The sequence below is a fragment of the Triticum urartu genome, chromosome 6A, assembly GCF_056163025.1.
Source record: "Triticum urartu cultivar PI428250 chromosome 6A, HENAU_Tu73, whole genome shotgun sequence".
Lineage (NCBI taxonomy): Eukaryota > Viridiplantae > Streptophyta > Magnoliopsida > Poales > Poaceae > Triticum > Triticum urartu.
The window spans coordinates 105,207,884-105,229,178 of NC_141878.1; the positions used below are offsets into that span (position 1 = coordinate 105,207,884).

The following is a 21,295-nucleotide window of genomic DNA, read 5'->3' on the forward strand; positions in this document are numbered from 1 at the left end:
CAACGGTGGCCCGAACCAGTATAAACCTTGTGTCCCTTGTGTTGTTCGTTGTTTCCAGCTCAAATCACGCGAGGGGATTGTACGCAGATCGGTAGGGGAGAGATCTCCGCGTGCACCCCAGTGTTCGAACCTCAAGGGTCTGCCGGAACCCGAAATCCGACAGTGATGCATAGCAATGAGAGGGGAGAGTGTTGTCCACGTACCCTCGTAGACCGAAAGCGGAAGCGTTAGCACAACGCGGTTGATGTAGTCGTACGTCTTCACGACCCGACTGATCAAGTACCGAACGTACGGCACCTCCGAGTTCAGCACACGTTCAGCCCGATGACGTCCCTCGAACTCCGATCCAGCCGAGTGTTGAGGGAGAGTTTCATCAGCACCACGGCGTGGTGACGATGTTGATGTTCTACCGACGTAGGGCTTCGCCTAAGCACCGCTACAGTATTATCGAGGTGGACTATAGTGGAGGGGGCACCGCACACGGCTAAGAGATCAATGATCTAATGTTGTGTCTCTAGGGTGCCCCCTGCCCCTGTATATAAAGGAGCAAGGGGGGTGCGGCCGGCCAGGGCATAGGTGCGTCAGGAGGAGTCCTACTTTCCTAGTTGGATTAGGACTTGGGAGGGGGGAAGAAGGAAAGAGGGGGGCCGGCCCCCTTGCCCTAAACCAATTCGGTTTGGCCCTTGGGGGGGTGCGTCCCACACTTCCTTAGCTTCCCTCCTTTTCCACTAAGGCCCATGTAGGCCCATTAAGTCCCGGGGGGTCCAGTAACCTCTCGGTACTCCGGTAAAATCTCGATTTCATCCGGAACACTTCCGATATCCAAACATAGGCTTCCAATATATCAATATTCATGTCTCGACCATTTCAAGACTCCTCGTCATGTCCGTGATCACATCCCGGACTCCGAACAATCTTCGGTACATCAAACCATAAAACTCATAATATAACTGTCATCGTAGCGTTAAGCGTGCAGACCCTACGGGTTCGAGAACTATGTAGACATGACCGAGACATGTCTCCGGTCTATAATCAATAGCGGAACCTGGATGCTCATATTGGCTCCTACATATTCTACGAAGATCTTTATCGGTCAAACCGCATAACAACATACATTGTTCCCTTTGTCATCGGTATATTACTTGCCCGAGATTCGATCGTCGGTATCTCAATACCTAGTTCAATCTCGTTACCGGCAAGTTTCTTTACTCGTTCCGTATTACATTATCCCGCAACTAACTCATTAGTTGCAATGCTTGCAAGGCTTAAGTGATGTGCATTACCGAGAGGGCCCAGAGATACCTCTCCGACAATCGAAGTGACAAATCCTAATCTCGAAATACGCCAACCCAACAAGTACCTTCAGAGACACCTGTAGAGCACCTTTATAATCACCCATTTACGTCATGACGTTTGGTAGCACACAAAGTGTTCCTCCGATAAACGGGAGTTGCATAATCTCATAGTCATAGGAACATGTATAAGTCATGAAGAAAGCAATAGCAACAAACTAAACGATCAAGTGCTATGCTAACGGAATGGGTCAAGTCAATCACATCATTCTCCTAATGATGTGATCCCGTTAATCAAATGACAACTCATGTCTATGGTTAGGAAACTTAACTATCTTTGATCAACGAGCTAGTCAAATAGAGGCATACTAGTGACACTCTGTTTGTCTATGTATTCACACATGTATTATATTTCCGGTTAATACAATTCTAGCATGAATATTTAACATTTATCATGATATAAGGAAATAAATAATAACTTTATTATTGCCTCTAGGGCATATTTCCTTTACAATAATCATTATTACACGTCTCAAACTAAAAGTATGTGGTTAAAAGTTTACTCTCAATACTTTGCAAGCGAATCTAGACACATATATGTAGATATATACCTACGCACACAATGGTATATATAGCATTAAGGACCCATGTCCTCAACTTCACCCTAAGGCCTTCCAAAACATAGAGCCAGTCCGTGGGAGGGCGTATCTTTTCCACGACATTAATTAGTCTTATAACAAAATAGAAAGAAGAAAACACCATCTCGGCATCGCAGCAACAATCCCAACATACAGAGTAAACTTCCCGGAAGAGGCGGTAAAGAAACAAGATGGAACCAAAGCGTAGCCTACCAAATAAGAAGAGTGCACTAATGGATGTGTATCCTTAAAGCAGTGCTTTGCTTTTTCTTTCTCTCCATTATGTAAGATTTAGACAGCACTTATTTACATCCTTAACCTCGGGAAAAACAATGGACGGATTAGTGCTACCAACCAGCACACTTGGCGTGTGACAGACTAAACTCTTTTCCAACCCCTCACTACTACCAGGAAACAGAGAATCAGGACCGACCGTACGCAAGGAGCTGTTATGGTACCCACATGGACGCGGAGTTTCTGCACCCGAGCTCAAATGAGCCTGGGTGAACAGTAAAATCAAAACTAAATTAAAATTTTTTTAAAAAAATCCAAATTTTTTTGGGAGAAACATCGACAAAAGTTTTAAGTGCTTGCAAAAATTCATCATGAAATCACATTTCTAGAAGGCGTGGAAAAAAAAACAAAATCAATACTCTGAAAAAGCTACTTTCAACAGCATTTTGGAGCACTGAATTTGTTTTTTTTGCCACGCCTTACAGGAATGTGATTTCATGATGAATTTTTGCAAGCACTTAGAACTTTTGTCAATGTTTCTTCCAAAAAAAATTTGGAATTTTTTGAATTTGTTTCGATTTTTTTTCGATTTTACTGTTCACCGAGCTCAAATGAGCTCGGGAGCAGAAAGGCACTTTCGTACCCACATGCCATATTTTCCCCATTTTTAACAAAGCTTGTGGCCCGCCCCTTTTGACTAAGCTAACCGAAAGCCGACTCCTTTGGACTCATCACTACCACTTGGCGCAACATCTCCCCGTCCATTTAGGCTGCAGTCCCAGTTCAAGCAAGGCACAACACTGAACCATACAGACAGACCAAGGCCCAGCGAGGATGGGCAACTTCCTCGCGCGCTTCAGCGAAGATGAGACCCCCGGCACGCTCCCAAAAGATGAGACACCAGCAGCCGGCCACGGCCAGCCGCCGGGCCGGCCGGGCACCAGCCTGGTCGGTCAGCTCCACGTCTTTGACGGACCGCCGCCCCGCGTCGATGGCGGTCGGCCTACCCTGGCCAACGCCGGCAGCGCTGCCGGTGCCGCCTTTGCGCCCGGTCGCATCACCGCCTCAGGCTCCGGCTTTGCCTCCCCCTCCACGGTACATTACGCCGGCCATAACGTTTGGCATGTGTTTGTTGTTCTGTTAAACGGGTGAAGTATTGCATTTCTATTATTTCTTCCGGTTTTGAAATGTATACTTGACGTGGTAGATGAGATTGTTGTCAAACTTTTCAAACACTTTAGAAGTATTCTATGAAGCATCCCTGTAAAAAAAATAGAACACTAAACATAAGTGCAGCCCCTTCTTTACAATCCTACAAATCGAAGGAGTTCTTACAGAAAACGAGCATCACCCCCGGCCTTTGCATCATTACAATGCACACAACCATTACAAATCAAAGGAGTTCGTTTTATATGTTTGCCAGCTATTTGTTATTATCCCAATAAAAAAGCTATTTGTTATTATCATTCATGTGTTTTTGGATTTCTTTTTTGTTATTCCTATGTTTTTAGAATATTTATCTATTACATTATCAAAATAAGATGCAAACAAACCACCATGTTCGGCCATATAGGTTAATATATTTATAACTTTGATAATATAATTTAATGGTTGGAATTTAAAATATAATGCATCTAAAATATGTTCCTTCGACACACAAGGAAACCTCTCAGAAATCAAACTACAACCATACACAACCTAGTGGCTAGGTGCAAATCGTATACCATCGGTCATGGCCACGGCAACACAGATTTGACACATACTACCATGAAGACTCATTCATTGAAGGATCCAATGAACTTTGTGATCATCACCCTTGCATCATGATTTGTCGTCTTTTTTTAGAATACGCACGAGTGTGCGTAGTATGCATTAAAGAGAGAAGGATGAAAGCACCCAAGGTCCGCGTACAACAATTATGTTACAAACATGCCGATGACATCTCCACCATCCCGCAACACAAGTGGACTATATTGACCCATCTAAAGATCGCTCCACACACCGTATTGTACTCATCCCAAAGGAGACTACCCCGCTGTCATGAACATCCCAACAGTTCTACCTTGGTTAAGACATTCCTTACCGATGGTGTCGCCCCATCAAAGATGATCGCATTGCGATGTTTTCATAGCTCCCACATGAGAAGTTTCAAAAAGGATTTGGCGTCTCTGGCCTCACCATGAATGATCATGTTGCAATGCCACGCCAAGCACACACAATCCATACCATAACATGTGCCAATCTGTCACTACAAATGCACCTTCAACTTCCGAATGACCATTACACGAGAAGTTGCAAGACTTACACACTAGCCAAAAGCCACTCCGCAATTACCATTGGTGCTTCCCAATGGTCATGGTGTGGGTCTAGATTATAACAACATACACGAATTAGACTGTCTATAGAAATCTGAGATATTCTACAATAGTGTTTGTCTTTATTGTGGCAGATAAAGAATAAAAATATTTTTGTTTATCCAAATTAAAATCCACAAAAAGTTTCAATATAATAAGACAACCAGATGATATTTGGAGTTAATATACTATATATTAAAAGTGCATGATGGCATAAAAGCTATTGTATAACTACATACATAAAACTTTGTATGTACTATTACCTTGTCAGGTACAAAATAAACATATGGACATTGTTATGGTGTGTTTGAAAATGACAAAACAATCATTAGTTCACCGATTAATGTTGGCTTCAATTAAAATCAACAGTTGGATTTATTAATATGTAATATTCAACATAAATTGAAATGCAAGCATATCTTTAAATAGTGATTGGATTTCAGTTAGATAAATATGTTGATGAGGTGAATCATGAAACGACGACAATTAGTTAGAAATCATAATTTTGAGAGGATCTACCATACAATTTGATGAATATTGTAAGATGTAGTAAAGCAAGGCTTGTGGTGACAGACACCTAGAGGCAGTATTTTTATAGTTTGAGCACTTCAATTAGGATGCAATAGAAAACAATTCATTTAGAGTCTCATTTAGGTCTTACGAGGGGTTAGTAGCATGCCTGCCCATGTCAAGTTCACATGGCTCCAAGAACAAAATCTTAAGAGACGCTAGCGTAATTCAATTCAGTAGGATGTAGCAATCTGTTTGGTTTAGTAAAGAAGGGAATCACCGGTTATGGGTAAAGAGAAGACCAATGAAGTTTACTTTGTCTCCCTATCTGAATTTTTCATTTTCTAAAATATATCTTGTTCGGATAAGAAATCTCACTTCATACGAATTAGCTATATTAAACATATCATATTACAACAATTTAAGAAGCATATAGTTTTGTTTTGTATGTTACATTCTTGATAATGAAAAATGAATTAAAACTTTATTTTCATACAAAATCCATGTGATATCCACAAATAACTAATTAGAAACAATTCTATTTTAAAATATAGTATTGGGTGAATAAATAATGCCTTTATATCTGAAATGGGAATAACATGTATAAAGAAATTAGTCATTCCATATTTTTGTAGGAACCCCTTGTGAAGTACTTAATAACTAAATTGCCATAAACTATATAGAGAAAATTCTTCAAATTTGTTATGTTTAAAAAAAAAGTATTTTCATATATAAAATCATAATAAGGAAAAAAAATACACGAACTCCATATACTATCCATAAAATAGCTGAAATTTTGAAATGCATGCTATCTTTTATGAAAGTTATACGATAACTTAATGGTTAAAGTTAAGCCCTAGAGACATGTCAAAATTTTAAAAATATATAGTATATATATACACTAATGTATAGTACATCTGGTAATGCATATGCGTGGGTCACTTAGCTAGTTCTATAAATTCAATATGACTCACAAAGCAAAAACAATACTTGCATGACAACAATTTTGAAGGAAAGTTATGGGGTACTCTCACTTATTTAGCCTATTGCCCATCATGGTTGTTAGTAGCTTACAATTGATACCAAGAGATAATTGGAACCTCCGTCAAACCATAGGATAGAAAACATATGAAACGATATGACATGTACCTCAAATAATCCTATATGAATATAACATATTAATACAGAAGATGTGTTGTTTGGTTTATAGATAGTAAAAAATGCTTTTTGTTTGTTTTGTTTTTGAGTTAGTTTTGAATGAACTAGTCACTAGCTCATATTCACCCATACTTACATGCGTGCATCTCCTTCTTGAATATCAAAGTCAAGGATGATGCCTTGATCATCCATCTGATGGAACAAAAATATATTGAATGTTAACCTTCAAAAAAAATCTTGTCCCCCCCCAAAAAAAACAACAACATTGTATAAAATTTAAATGGTTGTAAACCAAAAAAACTGAGTTGTGTGGGAGGGCCTCACTATGTAATCCTATCCTATATTTAGTTTTTTACCAAGAATATAGGCTCATCATGTTTTCCTTTCTCCAGGCAGCTCTTACAGTCGACGAGAAGAAAATGCAGGATGTGGCAGATTTCTGGTCTAGGATGAAGAAAGGCAAGCATAAACTGGACAGTTGGGATCTTACCTATCTAGAATGCAAAATCTTCTCTTGGTCTTTGGAGGATGTCCTCAACAAGGACCTTCTCAAGGAAAAGGTTGGGAATTCTCAACCATTACCTCGGACAAGATATTTTATTCTACTTACAAATTCTTTTTGACACTTTCAAAATAGATTGCATTCTAGAGTTGCCCTAAGTCAAACTTTATCATCTTTGACCAAATTCATAGGAAAAAATAACAATAACTATGAAACCAGTAGGTATGCTTTAAAATGTATTTCATGGTGGATATAATGATACTAAATTGTTGCCTTGGATGTTGGTAATTTTCCAATAAGTTTGGTCAAAATTTTAAAAGATTGAGTTAGGACAACTCTAGAATACAACCCTGTTTGGAATGGAGGGGGTATATGATTTTTTTTATGGAGGGAGGGGGTACATGATTTACAATAAGGCAAACACGTATTGACAGCCTTGTCAGGTTTATGATGGAGGTTTTTTTTTGTGGGGATTATGATGGAGTTGCTATGTATAGTAAAACAATATATATTTTCTCGCATAATAAAAATGTGGTTATAAAATTTGTTTTTCATGGAATAAAAGCAACTACAATCCATGATTTCTTTGGGTTATGGCAATTAGCACCAAGATCGTATTCTACATATAGTAGTGAAAATGAAAACCAGGCCTGCCATATATATGTCTGAAAAATTGTTTAAAATGTTTTTTTGCGAAAAAGGACCCAATCTACTATGAAAGTCCATTGGGAGTATAAAGCACCTCCAACATAATAAAAAATACATCGAGTTTTTGGGACCATGATGTCTACTACACAACTTATTCTTGTAGACTCGTGTTGGGCCTCCAAGCACGGAGTTTTGTAGGATAGTAGAAATTTTCCCTCAATTGGATGACCTAAGGTTTACCAATCTGCGGAAGGCGTAGGATGAAGATGGTCTCTCTCAAACAACCCTGCAATCAAATACAAGAAATATCTTGTGTCTCCAACACACCAAATACAATGGTAAATTTTATAGGTGCACTAGTTCGGCGAAGAGATGGTGATACAAATTGTATAGGGTTCATATTTTCACTAGTGCAATCTATCAACAGTGCTAACATAATTGAATCATATAACAATGCCTCAACGTGCGACAAAGAATCACTCCAAAGATCTTATCTAGCGGAGGACAAAAAATGAAATTGTTTGTAGGATACAGAACCAACTCAAAGTTATCTTTTCCGATCAATCTATTGAGTCATCCCTATAAGTGTCACGAACAACCCTATAGTTCGTACTAAAATAACACCATATGATACACATCAACCAATTCTAATGTCACCTATATACTCCAATATCACTACAAGTATCCATGAGTCAATTGTACGATACGCATCAAACAACTTCAGATTCATAATATTCAATCCAACACAAACAACTTCAAAGAGTGCCCCAAGATTTCTACGGGAGAAATTAGGACGAAAACATGCATCAACCCCTATGCATAGATTACCCCAATGTCACCTCGGGAATCCACGAGTTGAGTGCCAAAACATACATCAAGTGAATCAATATAATACCCCATTGTCACCAGGGTATTCATATGCAAGACATACATCAAGTGTTCTCAAATCCATAAAAGTATTCAATATGATAATGGTGAAACCTCAAAGGTGAAAACTCAATTCATCACAACAAGATAGAGAGGGGAAAAACACCATATGATCGAACTATATTAACAAAGCCCATGGTTACATCAAGATCGTTCCAGATCAAGAACATATGAGAGAGATCAAACACATAGCTACTGGTACATACCCTCAGCCCCGAGGGTGAACTACTCCCTCATCATCATGGTGGCCGCCGGGATGATGAAGATGGCCTCCGGTGATGATTTTCCCCTCCGGTAGGGTGCCGAAATAGGGTCCCAATTGAGTTTTCGTCGATACACAGGCTTGCGACGGCGGAATTTCTCATCTAGGGTTCTTTCTAGGGGTTTGGGTATTTATAGGAATTTTTGGCGTCGGTCTCACGTCAAGGGGGTCCACGCGGGAGTGACAATCTCGTGGGGCGCGCTCCCCAGGCTTGTCGTGCCCTCGTGTCTCTTCTGGCCCAACTCCAGTGCTCCGTGGGTCTCTTCTGGTCCATAAAAAATAAACGTAAATTTTCAGCCCATTTCGAGAATTTTTATTTCCGCACAAAAAACAACACCATGGTAGTTCTGCTGAAAACAGCGCCAGTCCGGGTTAGTTCTAATCAAATCATACCAAAACCGGGTAAAATTGTTGTAAACATGGCATACATACTTCATAATTTATAGATACGTTAGAGACATATCAGACCACCGAACGACCACTTCTATCGTCAGAAGGAGCCACTCGCGGGCATTGTCGTAAACCCCCCCTACGACTTCACCTTATTGAGGACAGGCAGAAAGTCTTCATGCACGTGCACTTAAGGACCAGTGGCCCTGAAACCTCATTCGTCACTATTGAACCCTTGAATATATCTGAAGCACCTGGCACCAAATCTCGCTACACGATGAGGAACCCTAACCTCATCATCCCAAGGAGATGGCAGAAATCTATGCTGAAACTTTGTCGACTATTTCCATACGGACAAGCTCAAGGGGGGACGGAGGCAGAAAGACATACTCAAATAAGAAGCGTTGTCATCCCCCCAAGAGCCGCACTTGTGAGGACTGAAAAATCCTAACATAAACCTCTAACCGGAACGCACGCACCAGGATTCCCCTCCTTGCCACCAACCACCAGGGCCGCCAATAGAGGGGAGGCAAATCTACAATCTTCGCTCTATCTGCCAAGTAATAGGGAAGAAAACACTATGTACAACTATAACTATGTTTTACTTGATATGAACAATTTGCCTGATTTTTAAAAGACATCTTATCTGCTAAGTAATTGTTTGGAAACCGTTTTGGACAACAATGAACAATATTTCACTCTTATATGGAAGTTTGATTTTCAACCTAGACGCCGCTCAAACTCACAAAAAACACAAGCTTAAGGTTTAACTCTTTTTTAGGGATCATGTTCTGACCTTTATAAAGTCATGATAAATAAAAATCATAGCATTGACATATTTGGATGGCTATAAGCCACGATAATGTGTTGTGGTGGCAAGGCACTAGGGAGCCCGTTCTTTCAAACAGTAATTACAGTACATACATAAAAAATCTTAAAATAAGTGTACGTGTGCAGATACATGTCTACTATGTGTGTATAAAATTTCTTCAGCATTTATTTACATTTACACACACACAAAAATAGACACACAGTTCAAAATGGACTTATATTTTGGCCGAATTTTTGTCTTTTTTGTTTAGCCTACAAATAATTTTATTATTTACTAAAACTTTACAAATACCCAGAGATATATCTTGACAGTCTTTTAAAAAAATACATTTTTTTTACAAAATATCGGGCTGCAAGAAGCCCATGAGCTGAACCTTCGCATGTGACAAAGGCATCACTGATAAGATGTGACAAGCGTATCCATTAGTTTCTCCATCCCCTACCACAGCAGTGAACAGAACCATGGAAAGAGGATGCTTTTGACACAACCCTTTTTTGTCTCAAAATATGGATCAATATCATCATTAAATTTTCTTCCAAGCCACATTGGTAACAAAGCTTTATCTAATGGGTAGGTTGTGCCAGCCGCCACGCTCCACGTTCGTAAAGTGATGATTTTTCGCTAATCGTGACACGAATGTGATGGTTTTATGCATTTTACTCCTTTCTCGCTCACATGTCGATTTGGTAAGTGGATTGGTTCACAGGCCATGGGGGAGCTTCACTAGGGCATTTTTTTTTCTTGAGGAATCACTAGGGCAAACCTGGGCCGTCGTCCCCAGCAAAAAGGAAACAAAGTTACCCACAACACGGCAGCCCATAACTAATACGGCCCACTAGGGCAAACCTGGACTGAGAGGGGAGCAGCCAAAAAAAAGAGATGGGAGCAGCCAAAAAAAAAAAGCAGCGACCGACCAGCTCTGTTCTCGCGCGGACTTGGCGTTGGCGAGCGGCGTGGGTGGGCGGGGGCAGATGCGTTCCGGCGTGGGGGGTGGCGGGCCACCGGCCGCGGGCGCCCGTAATCCAGACCGTCGGACGGCCAGAGGCATCAACGCCTCGTCGCGGCCGCGCTCAGGCATCAGGCGACGCCGGCGCCGCGCGCGGTGAGCCAGTGAGCAGCAAGAGCAGTCTACCACTCTACCCTCCCTCTCCCCGTTTCTAATCTTATCCAATTCAGTTCCAGTTTCCCACTGCATCTTAATTTGTTGGGGAAATTTCTAATTAGGGCAGAGATTTTGCGCTGAATAGGTTTGTGGTTTACAGCCTATAGAGTATAGAACCGAACCCAGCGATGCTTATGGGGAACACTATTGATCCATTTTACAGAAGAAATAGAGGTGATTGTGAGAGAAGCTAATGAACCAGCATTGACTGAATGCCCAGCCTCCTCAAAAGCATGCGTAATAAAGCTATTTGTTGCTCCAGTATGGACATCAAAGTCATGAACATGATAATGCAACAAAACCATGCGTGGACTTATTGAATCAGCAAGGCAATTTGGGACTTGTCGTAGCAGTGGGCAACAAGAGGGATACAGAACGAAACCAGCCGAGGATGAAAGTCCCAGCTGCAGGCTTGCCGCTGTTAAAGTGGCTTGCATCACAATCTTGTTCTTTTAGTGTAGTCGTATGATTTGGTATCCGAAAAAAGTTGCAGCTTCGTGCCTCCTGAGGTTTCTTTCAATCTCCGCCGCTGTTCACAGGCGGTTCTTTCTAGCACGCATTGTGACTTGTTTGTTATCTTTAATTTTTAATAACTGTTAGTACAAGAATAAGAAATGTTGCAGCTTCTTTTTCAATCACATTTTAACAGCATAACGACAGGTATATGAAAAATGAGTCAATATTCATGCAATAATAAATTAATAATGGTTGAACCACTCGGTCGTTCCAGGTGAAGAAAATACCCAAGACATTCTCATCGCTGGAGCATTACTTGGATTCGTTTGCTGAGCCATTGGTCGAGGAAGTCCACGCGGACTTCCTCTCTTCGTTCGAGGGTTACCACCAAGCACCATTCCTTCAGGTAACCAGGGTTCAGAAGCTCGACCATGGCGAGAAGTCCTCGGCCTTCTTCTTCTGTTTTCTAGCTGCCAGGAGAACATCGTACACTCCCGTCAAGGACGACATCGTCGCCATCTCCTCCTCGAGGAAGGGCAAGCACCCGTCATCCTACGTCTTGGGTTCGGTCTGCAAGAGCTGGGAAGACGACGAGGATTTCCCAGCTGACTGCTTCATCGTCAGGCTGTCGACGGCTGTTCCGCCCGTGGAGGTCGACGCCGGAACAAACAGACCCGTGGCGCCGTTGTTCGTCTCATTTCTCATGAACACCAAGACGTACAATCGCATTTGGACGTGCCTTCAGCTGGGGAAGACGAGCGGTCGGAAGAGAGTGAGCGATGCCGGTCTCGTGGATGCCATCTGGAGATACAGCGCCTCGAAGGTAGACTCTTCTTATGCAGCGTGCTATATATCATTCTTTGTCACTGGCTTAATTACTTGTAAATTTCACTTTTCCACATGAAGGCAGTGGAAAACGACTCCGGGTCCCAGTCATCTCATCGGTCAGCTGCCGCCGCCGACCTTGGGCTCGACAGGTTCAGGCTTAACGGGTCGCAGCTGAACGCAGTAGAGGACTCCGTTGCAGCAATGGGGAGCCCTTCTCCTTCCCTGAAGCTGATATGGGGGCCTCCAGGGACCGGCAAAACCAAGACCATCAGCACCATACTCTGGGCGATGCTGCTCAGGGGGCACCGGACGCTTACTTGTGCTCCGACCAACACCGCGGTGCTGGAGGTCGCGTCTCGAGTTGTCCAGCTTGTCCGGGAGTTCTCGAATGGCGGCAGCGGCGGCTGCTTCCTCAGTGACATCGTTCTGCTGGGAAACAATGAGAAGATGAAGGTAGATGCCAGCCACGAGCTCTCTGCGGTGTTCCTTGACTGTCGTGTCGAGCGGCTTTCCCAATGCTTCTCGCCAAATGGAGGCTGGGCGCACTGCTTGCGTTCGCTGATGGGTTTTCTTGTGGAGCCTGTGAGCAAATACCAGCTGTACACCGACAAAATTACCAAGGACCGTGAGGAGGAGGAGGAGAAGAAGAGGAACATCTCATCAAATGTACTAGATAAGAAGAACAAAAATGTTGCAAGATGCAATAAAGGGAATGGCCATGAAAAGGATAGATGCAATAATGAAGGAGACGTGCAAGTGTTTATTACCCTGTCATTCAAGGATTTTGTGAGAGCCACTCACAAGGAACTCGCTCACAACTTGTGCCACTGCATCGAGACATTGCAGAATGATTTCCCAAGGGACCCTACGCCGGCGCCGAATTTCTGGTGCATGTCCGATGTGGTAGAAGCAACAAGAGTTCTCGGTGCGCTGCTAGACGCCGGTGCCGGCGACAGACACGAGGCATGGGTGAGCGATGTCGGCGATGCCTGCAACCCGTGCTCTGTGAGCAGCGATCCTCCATGCGAGGAATGCAGATTCAGGAAAGCGAGGTCACTCTGTCTCGAACAACTGGAGTATCTGCGCAACAATCTGAAGCTCCCCGGCTACTACGACAAGCGACCGATTGAAACCTACCTGCTGAAGAGAGCCAAGAGTATCCTGTGCACTGTTTCCACTTCTTTCAGGCTGTATAACGTACTGCCCACGGATAACCACAAACCTGTTGGCGGGCAAGGACAACAGCAACGCAAAGAACCCGAGATCTTCCCACCTCTGGAGCTGTTGGTCGTCGACGAGGCCGCGCAGCTCAAGGAGTGCGAGGCCATGATCCCGCTGCAGCTGCCTTGTATAAGGCATGCTGTTTTCATCGGGGATGAGCGCCAGCTACCTGCTCTCGTCAAGAGCAAAGTATGATCTCTGAAGCCAGTTCACTCACTAGTTAGTACTGTAGTTACTAGTACTAGAGTAGACTTGACTAATAAGACCCTTTGCTTGCGAAATGGTCGTTGCAGATATCCGAGAATGCGGATTTCGGAAGAAGCATCTTCGAGAGGCTGATCTCGCTAGGCTGCCGCAAGCACCTTCTCGACACCCAGTACAGGATGCATCCGGAGATAAGCAGGTTCCCTGTCTGGAGGTTTTATGACGGCAAGGTAGGTGACGGCCCCAACGTCGTCTCCAAGAGCCACCGGCGCTGCCTCTTGAGAGGCAACATGTTTGGGCCCTACTCGTTCATCAACGTGCGTGGGGGGCGCGAGAGCAGTGAGGAGCATAGCCGGAGCCCCAAAAACACCATCGAGATCGCCGTCGTCTCGCTGATAGTGGAGAGACTGTTCCGAGGTCTGTCATATGTACAAGCGGACATACAATGCTGGCCTTTGTTTGTGGCATAACTTTTTCTCTTTATTTCTTTACGCCTCATCACAGAGTCGTCTTCTTCGGGAACAAGGCTATCCGTTGGCATCCTGTCGCCGTACAACGCTCAGGTGAGAGCGTTCCAGGAGAAGCTGGAGAAACCATACGGTTGCCGCGATGGTTTCTCTCTCAAGATAAAGTCGGTGGACGGGTTCCAGGGCGGGGAGGAAGATGTCATCATCATATCCACGGTGAGGAGCAACGAGGATGGCGCCGTCGGGTTCCTCAGGGACGCAAAGCGTACCAATGTGGCTCTCACCAGGGCCAAGTAAGCCAAACATTTAATTACCTTGTGGTCATGTGTTGTTATGTAGTACCATGAGTCTATGACTGCCTTGGATGAACTGTGTGGTTTTGTTTTGGTCCGCAGGCATTGCTTGTGGGTGATTGGCAACGCGACGACTCTGTCGAAGAACAGGTCTGTCTGGCAGGACATTGTGTATGATTCTCAGAGACGACGGCGCTTTTTCCATGCTAGCAGTGACAAAGGTCTGCTAGACGCAATACAGGCGGCAACTACTGAGCTTGATGCCGCCGATAATCTGCACAAGATGGAGTCCTTGCAGTGCGCGGCATGATCCAGAGGTACATACTGTGGAATAAGTTCTCTGAAGCATGTTGTCGGCCTACGGTCGCAGGAGGCTGAAAGCTTCTGGCTTCCAAAGTTGGGTGGCAAAAAGAGTAGAAGTAGAAACTAAGCTTGTGGTACTAACTTCTTCTGATTACAAAGACCCAGGAAGGATCGTTGTTCGATCGTGAGATAATTTGAAGTTTGGAAAGCGGACATCATATATCTTCGATGCGGGCGGCTCAAAGTTGAAACCGTGCCTGAGGAAGAACGGTTTAACCGTTGTAAACGATCACTTCTATTCGTTGTGAATGAACGGCCATGCCTGCCTGCAAACTTGTATATATAGCTCTCGTGGAAAAGATACCGTGATTGTTTGCTTTGGCCTTTGGGCAAAGCATCAGCATCGGGCTAAAGCCGGGGATGCCTTTGGGTGAAAGGTGTCAAGGTTGGCCACGCGTGGGTCTTCAAAAGCTTTGTGTTTAGTCTATGTTTGGTGCAGGTTTGGTCGTCGTGGGTTTTGGAAGAGCGTCAAGATGCATGCAAAAGATGGGACCATAGTGGGCAGACTTTGAACGAGCTTTGCCAAGGATGGATCTCTGTCGCTCTCGTGTGGTTCATTTTCTTGGATCTGATGTGCTTTAGTTCATTTTTATTTATCAGTAAAGCCAGATCGTCTTCTGATGAACACTTTGTTGGTCTTGCTCTAATCCACTTTGGTGCCATTCCTTCGGTGTAAAAAGCCTATGCAGCAAGATTTTTTTTTGTTGCTAATATTGTAGCAAGAATTTTCGAGCCAATCACTGGTTCATGACACTAATGACATGAACAGCATAATGGATTCCTCGAACACATATAAGGTAATCTAAAACCATAAATAAACAACATGAGAGCGGTAAAAATGTAGGAAACGTGCTCCCTCTGTCCCATAATATAAGAGCGTTTTTGACAATGCAGAATGCAGTGTAACGGAGGGAGTAGTTTTTTTGGATTGTTTTGAAGACGCGAGTTGTACCATCATTGCTACGGGCCAAGTAATAGTAGGAGGCAAAGGCAACTGTTATTGTCAAATGGTTCCAAACAGCGCAGCAAGCAAACACAGAAGAGACAGCGCAAGAGGCCACCCGTTGCAATCAGACCGCCCAAACACAACAGCAGCACAAGCACAGCAAGCAAGTCCAAAATTCAAAATAACGTGGCAGCACGGTGAAACACCTCATTTTTACAGATCAATTGACCATGCAATTTGTGTTCAGCATCAGTCACGGTGAGTCGGTGACCACGGGCCAGCATGATGACCAAGAAGTTGACCGGCGGCAACCAAGAACCAACCAACGGCACGGCAGGGCACGCGCCCGCCCGCACCGCAGGCCATCATGGTCAGAATCGTCACACCGTCGTCACCTTTCAGCGTACTACTAGTGCCCTCCCACTCGCCCCCCACTCCGCCAAAAGTCCACCCTTTCCCTCCCTCCCTCCCTCGGCCCCTCCCACGCCCGCCGCCCCGCCCCGCGCCCACGCGCGCACGCCCAAACGCCCGCCCGCCCGCCATAAAGCAGGCCTCCCGGGCCTCGCCGCGCGCCCAACGCACCCAACGCCCCCCCCCCCCCCCCCCCCCCCGTCCCCCACGCCCACGCCGACGCAATGCACCCCGTCGAGCAGGCGCGCCGCGGTGCGACCGCCGTTGCCGCGTAGGGTCTGGTCAGGTGGCGGCAGGACTGGCCGACCGGAGGCCCGCCCCCCATGCCGTGCGCGCGGGCCGAGGACGCGCTCCCCTCCGCCGCCGCCGACATGGTCTCCGCCGCCCTGATCCAGAAGGCGGCCGGCGGCGGCGCCCGGAGGCCCGCCGAGCCAGGCCGCGCGCTGCAGCGCACGCCGCACGTGTCCGCGGGGGACGTCGACGCGCCGGCGCCGCCGGCCAGCTGCTCCGGGGTGAGTTCCTGCTCCGTACTGTCAAGTCACGACCCACAGAAATCATGCTCCTATTATTTCTAAATTTAAATGTCCGGATTATTGAGCCATAGCGTGGTTGGGAAAAGCCTAGATTCTTGGTGGAGAAAGGCGAGATTTTAGCACCTAACGCCGCGAACCAGATCAAATCGCTGTCCCTTTGCGGGTGCCGTCGCGCCGAGGGCGCCGTACAGGGGGACAACGTCCTTGTCCCGGATGGAGTCCCTCGCCTCGTCTGTCCCCACTCCCAACTAAATCACCACCGCAGGCTGTGCGGTCAACCGGCAATCTTGTTGCTTAGTGCTCACTTGACCTCTGTCTCCAAGATTGGATGGATCAATAAAGTAGTTTAATAGCATTATCTTGACTGAATTGCTTTGGTCTGTTCTTGTTGTAGGATGATGGCAAGGGCAACCGCGGCGGGAGGAGAGAGGAGAGCCGCAGGGGCAGGACGCGGAGCTACCGCTCGGAGCTCGAGCAGGAAGTGTGTGATTACTCTTCTTGTCGCTGGTTATATGTCGTTTTTCGACGGTTCGATGTAATGTTATGTCGGTGCCTGGATTCGGTGTTTGTTCTTATCCGGTAAGTCGAACCGTGCAGGTCAAGAAACTGCAGAGGCAGCTCGAGAAAGAGATCGAGTTGCACGTGGCGCTGGCGGAGGCCGTCACGCAGAATGCGCCGCCGCCTGCATTGAATTCTTCTGCCAAGATCCCACCTGAGGTGCAGGAGCTATTTATACTACACTGTCATTTACTAGAAAGTCAATGTGCATTCACTAATCTTGTTTTAACCTTCCATCATGTGTAGACACAGGAGCTACTAGTTAACATTGCCTCCCTGGAGGGTGCCGTTTCGAACCTCGAAAAGGAGTTAAATGATCTGTATTACCAGCTTTGTCATGAAAGGAATGAACGGCTACTTGCCCAAAATAACCCAGGAGGCTTGCCATCTGCGTCCTCAGATGACCGCTCGCTGTCAACTTGCACGTGTACATGGGAAGAAGTAAGTATTATTATCTGACAAAATATCTCCTTGGGGTGCATTATTCCTGATCCAGGAGTGTTGTTGACGGTTTCTTGATTATATTTCTCATCAGCACATATCATCATTGAGGGATTTGAAGTTTGGAGGATCCGAGTCAATGAGATCAATGCAACAAGATTTACTCACAGAACTTGATTATGACCAGGATCTTGGAGAAGAATCCGAAGATAGACAAATGGTTTCCCTAAATAGGCTGCTCGAGAAACACCGAGATGTCTCTTTAAATGGACTGTTGGAAAAGCACCGGGACGAAGAGGTCCTTTTCATGTTTATGCATAACAGCCTATTCGTGTATTTGTCATAGATATTAGTATATTGAAGCTTAATTTATGTTTCTGCAGATGCAAGGGTCATGCTCGGTGGAAAATCAAGGCAAAGAAGATGAAAAGATCGATGATTTATCATTTGAACAGTCCATTCAAAAATTAACTAGCATGAAAGCAGGAAATCTTTGGAACTATCCAAATCAGCTATCAGAGGAGATGGTGCGCTGCATGAGAAACATTTTCCTGCGTTTATCTGAATCCTCCAAGATATCTGGGAAGGCATCTTCTGATTGTTCATCTTCCTCAGCGGAGCGTCTATCTGGTTCTACACTGGCATCCTTCTCAGATTCATCCATATTACCCTCAATGCTACGGAGCTCTTCGGTTGACTCCTATCACAATGATGAGATGATGAATAAAGCCAAAAACTTTGACCCGTATAAAGTTAATGGAAAGGGAACCCGAAGAGACATCGGAAACTACTGTTCAGCAGCTGAAGTATCTTGGATGTCGGTTGGAAAGGAGCAACTTGAATATGCATCTGAAGCTCTAAAAAAGTTCAGGTTTGCTGCTGCAACCTCGGCCAAAGCTAACAATAATCCTACTGTAGATATTTTGCGTACTTACATATCACTACTTATTTATGAAACAATGGATTTTAGTTCATATATGTGGAACTGTTAGCATCGGATCAACATTTCTAATTGCGTTGCCCTAATTGAATCTACAAATAACTGAACTGAGGGAAGGATAGGATACTCCATGTAATCTTTAGTTGCTGGAAACAATCAAACTAAGTATTTTTTTCTTTGAATTGGGCTGCTTGCCATCATTTTTAGCACCACAAGGTATCCTTGTCAGCATGTGATTTGCTTATATCTGAATGTGTTAGCTAACAAACTTTTGCATCCGCATTTCTTTGATTGATCCTCCATCTATAACACAGTACATACATCTTAAAAAAAGAATCGCGATGCATGAAAACATCTTTTTCGTGTCAAATTTTCCCAATTGGTGTTATTTCTGCCTATAAGCCCATTATTCTGGAGCAACTTTTAGTTCTTACTATTTATTATGAATGTATTTAGTAATTCGTGTATCATTCTCATTGGTTTGCAGATTTCTCGTGGAGCAGCTATCAAAAGTTAACCCTGATTGTTTGAACTCTGACGAGCGGCTAGCCTTTTGGATTAACTTGTATAATGCGCTAATAATGCATGTAAGTACAAGTTGTTACTTACGAGGCTGTTTTTACGGGCATGGATTGTATTTCAAAAGAAAAATAAGTCCACTCAGTTCTGCTGTATTTCCATTCCACATCTTTCTTCATAAATAGCCTTAATTTTCTTTTAACTTTCTATCACTTGCTTATTGAACCTCGTGCACTAACAATTCTGTATTGGCATCTACCAGTCATACCTCGCATATGGAGTTCCCCGGAATGACATCAAGCTTTTCTCTCTGATGCAAAAGGTTTGTCGAGTCTCTGTTCCCAGTCGAACAAATACATGTCATCTTTCTTCAGTGAGGCAGTCGGTTAAAGTGAGTTGGTGATGCAGGCCTGTTACACAGTTGGTGGGCAGTCGTTCAGTGCAGCTGAAATAGAGTTTGTGATACTAAAGATGAAGACTCCGGTGCACCGGCCCCAACTTGTATAACTCTTTTCTTAATCCATTTTGTTTTGCCCCTAGTTTTATTATAACCTCTTATTGTTTTCCCTGCCTGTCTGTAGTCTTTGATGTTGGCTCTTCAGAAGTTCAAAATTTCTGAGGGGCACAAGAAGTATTCGATCGATAAAGCTGAGCCCCTTCTGCTGTTTGGTCTCAGTTGTGGAATGTTCTCTTCACCAGCTGTAAGTACATGAAGAGACTGTCATAATTTCCTGGAAATACACGTCTATACACGTATATTGTTACGCAATGCTTGTTTATTCAAACCTTGCTCACACGCCTTTTTAACGTACTATCTAGGATATTTGAACATGTACACTGTCACAACCAATTATAAGAATCATAAAGTATAATCTATCTTTCCCTCTGTGTGTGTATTATAATATTCATGTTATTGAGGTGATGATCTGCTGTCATACAGGTAAGAATCTTCACGGCAGCAAACGTCAGGAACGAGCTTCTGGAGTCATTGAGAGACTACATCCAAGCTTCCGTCGGCATAAGTGACCGAGGGAAACTACTGATCCCAAAGCTACTGCAGAGCTACGCCAAGGGGGCCGTTGAAGACTCCCTGTTCACGGACTGGATCTGCCATCACCTCTCACCTGAACAAGTAGCAGCCATCCGAGAGTATTCCTCTCAGAGGAGGCAGCGGCTTCTCGGGGCACGCAGTTTCACCGTGGTCGCGTTCGACTCGAAATTCCGGTACCTGTTCTTGCCTGACAGCAGTGGCTCCCAGAAGCCACAACACAGAACAGGCTCCCTAGGCTGATCCTGCCAGCTGGTATGTTTGGGCCACAGAATTCATTCTTTGCAGACCGGAAAATGTGATGGCTAGTTGTATATGGTGTACATTTTTTGGGAGGAAATTATACAACACAGCAGAGCTCAGAAACCGCTTCGGTGAAGATATTTCATTTGTGAAGTTGGATTATCTCTACCAAGATCGCGGCGAAAGGAAGATGTTTTGGATCTCATGGTGTTTGGCGCTGCGTTTCATACCGGGGATACCATTTTGGTCTTTCTTTTCTCAAATATATACTTTTTCTCTTTTGTAAAGTTGTTTTTGTCTGGGTTGATTGGTTTGTAAGTTGTGTACTAATAAACTGGGTGGTGAGAGGGTTATCTTTTTTGCACTGAAATGTGGCCATAGCTGGAATGAGATTATTGTGGATGCGCCGATATTTAGATTCATGCAGAGCGTAAACAACATTACATAAATCATGTTTAGAGATTTACAATGTCAATAACTTGTGAACTGTATGTTGATTTGAAACTTAAATATAGTGGATGTACTTTTTAGAACAAATATATACATGTGGTTTACATATATCCAATACAAATATTTAAGTAAGAATGTGTAAAATTGTTTGAACAATTATCTGAATCTCTCGCTGTCATTCCAGCTTGATGCTGGTGGTAACTCCTATATCCATGGACGCAAAGCTAAAGAACAACCTGAACCATTACATGTGCTGTCAAGGTTAATTTGTATAAATGGATTTCCTCTTGCAAGATGAGCAACGACAAATGGCTCCATACTATAATTATGTAGACTCAGAAGTGCAAGTTCTTTTTTAATGGTGAAAGTGCAAGGTGACTTCTTCATTAGCCTTGCATTCCAGCAGCTCCCTCTCTTCTTATTCTTCCTGAGCAGCTCCCTCCCTTCTTAGTCCGCCTCCAGACG

At 44.2% G+C, this 21,295-nt stretch overlaps 2 protein-coding genes across 3 annotated transcripts; both read left to right on the forward strand.

Moving 5' to 3' along the window:
• The first annotated feature begins 2,982 nt into the window (after positions 1-2,982).
• On the forward strand, positions 2,983-15,022 carry LOC125515690 (uncharacterized). 2 transcript variants are annotated; one of them, XM_048681207.2, is made up of 7 exons: positions 2,983-3,259; positions 6,579-6,746; positions 11,640-12,188; positions 12,272-13,603; positions 13,708-14,035; positions 14,123-14,378; positions 14,481-15,022. In XM_048681207.2, the coding sequence occupies exons 1-7, from the start codon at positions 2,999-3,001 to the stop codon at positions 14,686-14,688; spliced, it is 3,102 nt and encodes a 1,033-aa protein (XP_048537164.2). In that variant the 5' UTR covers positions 2,983-2,998; the 3' UTR covers positions 14,689-15,022. The 2 variants fall into 2 exon arrangements, with proteins under 2 accessions (XP_048537164.2, XP_087382951.1); XM_087526825.1 differs by lacking the exons at positions 2,983-3,259; positions 6,579-6,746 and adding an exon at positions 10,690-10,857.
• A 1,261-nt stretch (positions 15,023-16,283) lies between these two features.
• Positions 16,284-20,792, forward strand: LOC125515693 (uncharacterized). The gene is made up of 11 exons (XM_048681210.2): positions 16,284-16,610; positions 17,026-17,112; positions 17,229-17,348; positions 17,436-17,630; positions 17,725-17,928; positions 18,014-18,501; positions 19,058-19,157; positions 19,352-19,411; positions 19,498-19,590; positions 19,671-19,790; positions 20,030-20,792. Exons 1-11 carry the CDS (start codon positions 16,422-16,424, stop codon positions 20,378-20,380), a joined length of 2,007 nt encoding a protein of 668 aa, XP_048537167.2. The 5' UTR covers positions 16,284-16,421; the 3' UTR covers positions 20,381-20,792.
• Positions 20,793-21,295: the final 503 nt, after the last annotated feature.

Coding starts and splice junctions, on each gene's coding strand:
- LOC125515693 (XM_048681210.2), top strand. CDS start 16,422: ATGCCGTGCGCGCGGGCCGAGGACGCGCTCCCCTCCGCCGCCGCCGAC. Junction 17,349..17,435: donor CTGCCAAGATCCCACCTGAG/GTGCAGGAGCTA, acceptor CATCATGTGTAG/ACACAGGAGCTACTAGTTAA. Junction 19,412..19,497: donor TTTTCTCTCTGATGCAAAAG/GTTTGTCGAGTC, acceptor TTGGTGATGCAG/GCCTGTTACACAGTTGGTGG.
- LOC125515690 (XM_048681207.2), top strand. CDS start 2,999: ATGGGCAACTTCCTCGCGCGCTTCAGCGAAGATGAGACCCCCGGCACG. Junction 12,189..12,271: donor GGAGATACAGCGCCTCGAAG/GTAGACTCTTCT, acceptor TTCCACATGAAG/GCAGTGGAAAACGACTCCGG. Junction 13,604..13,707: donor CTGCTCTCGTCAAGAGCAAA/GTATGATCTCTG, acceptor TGGTCGTTGCAG/ATATCCGAGAATGCGGATTT.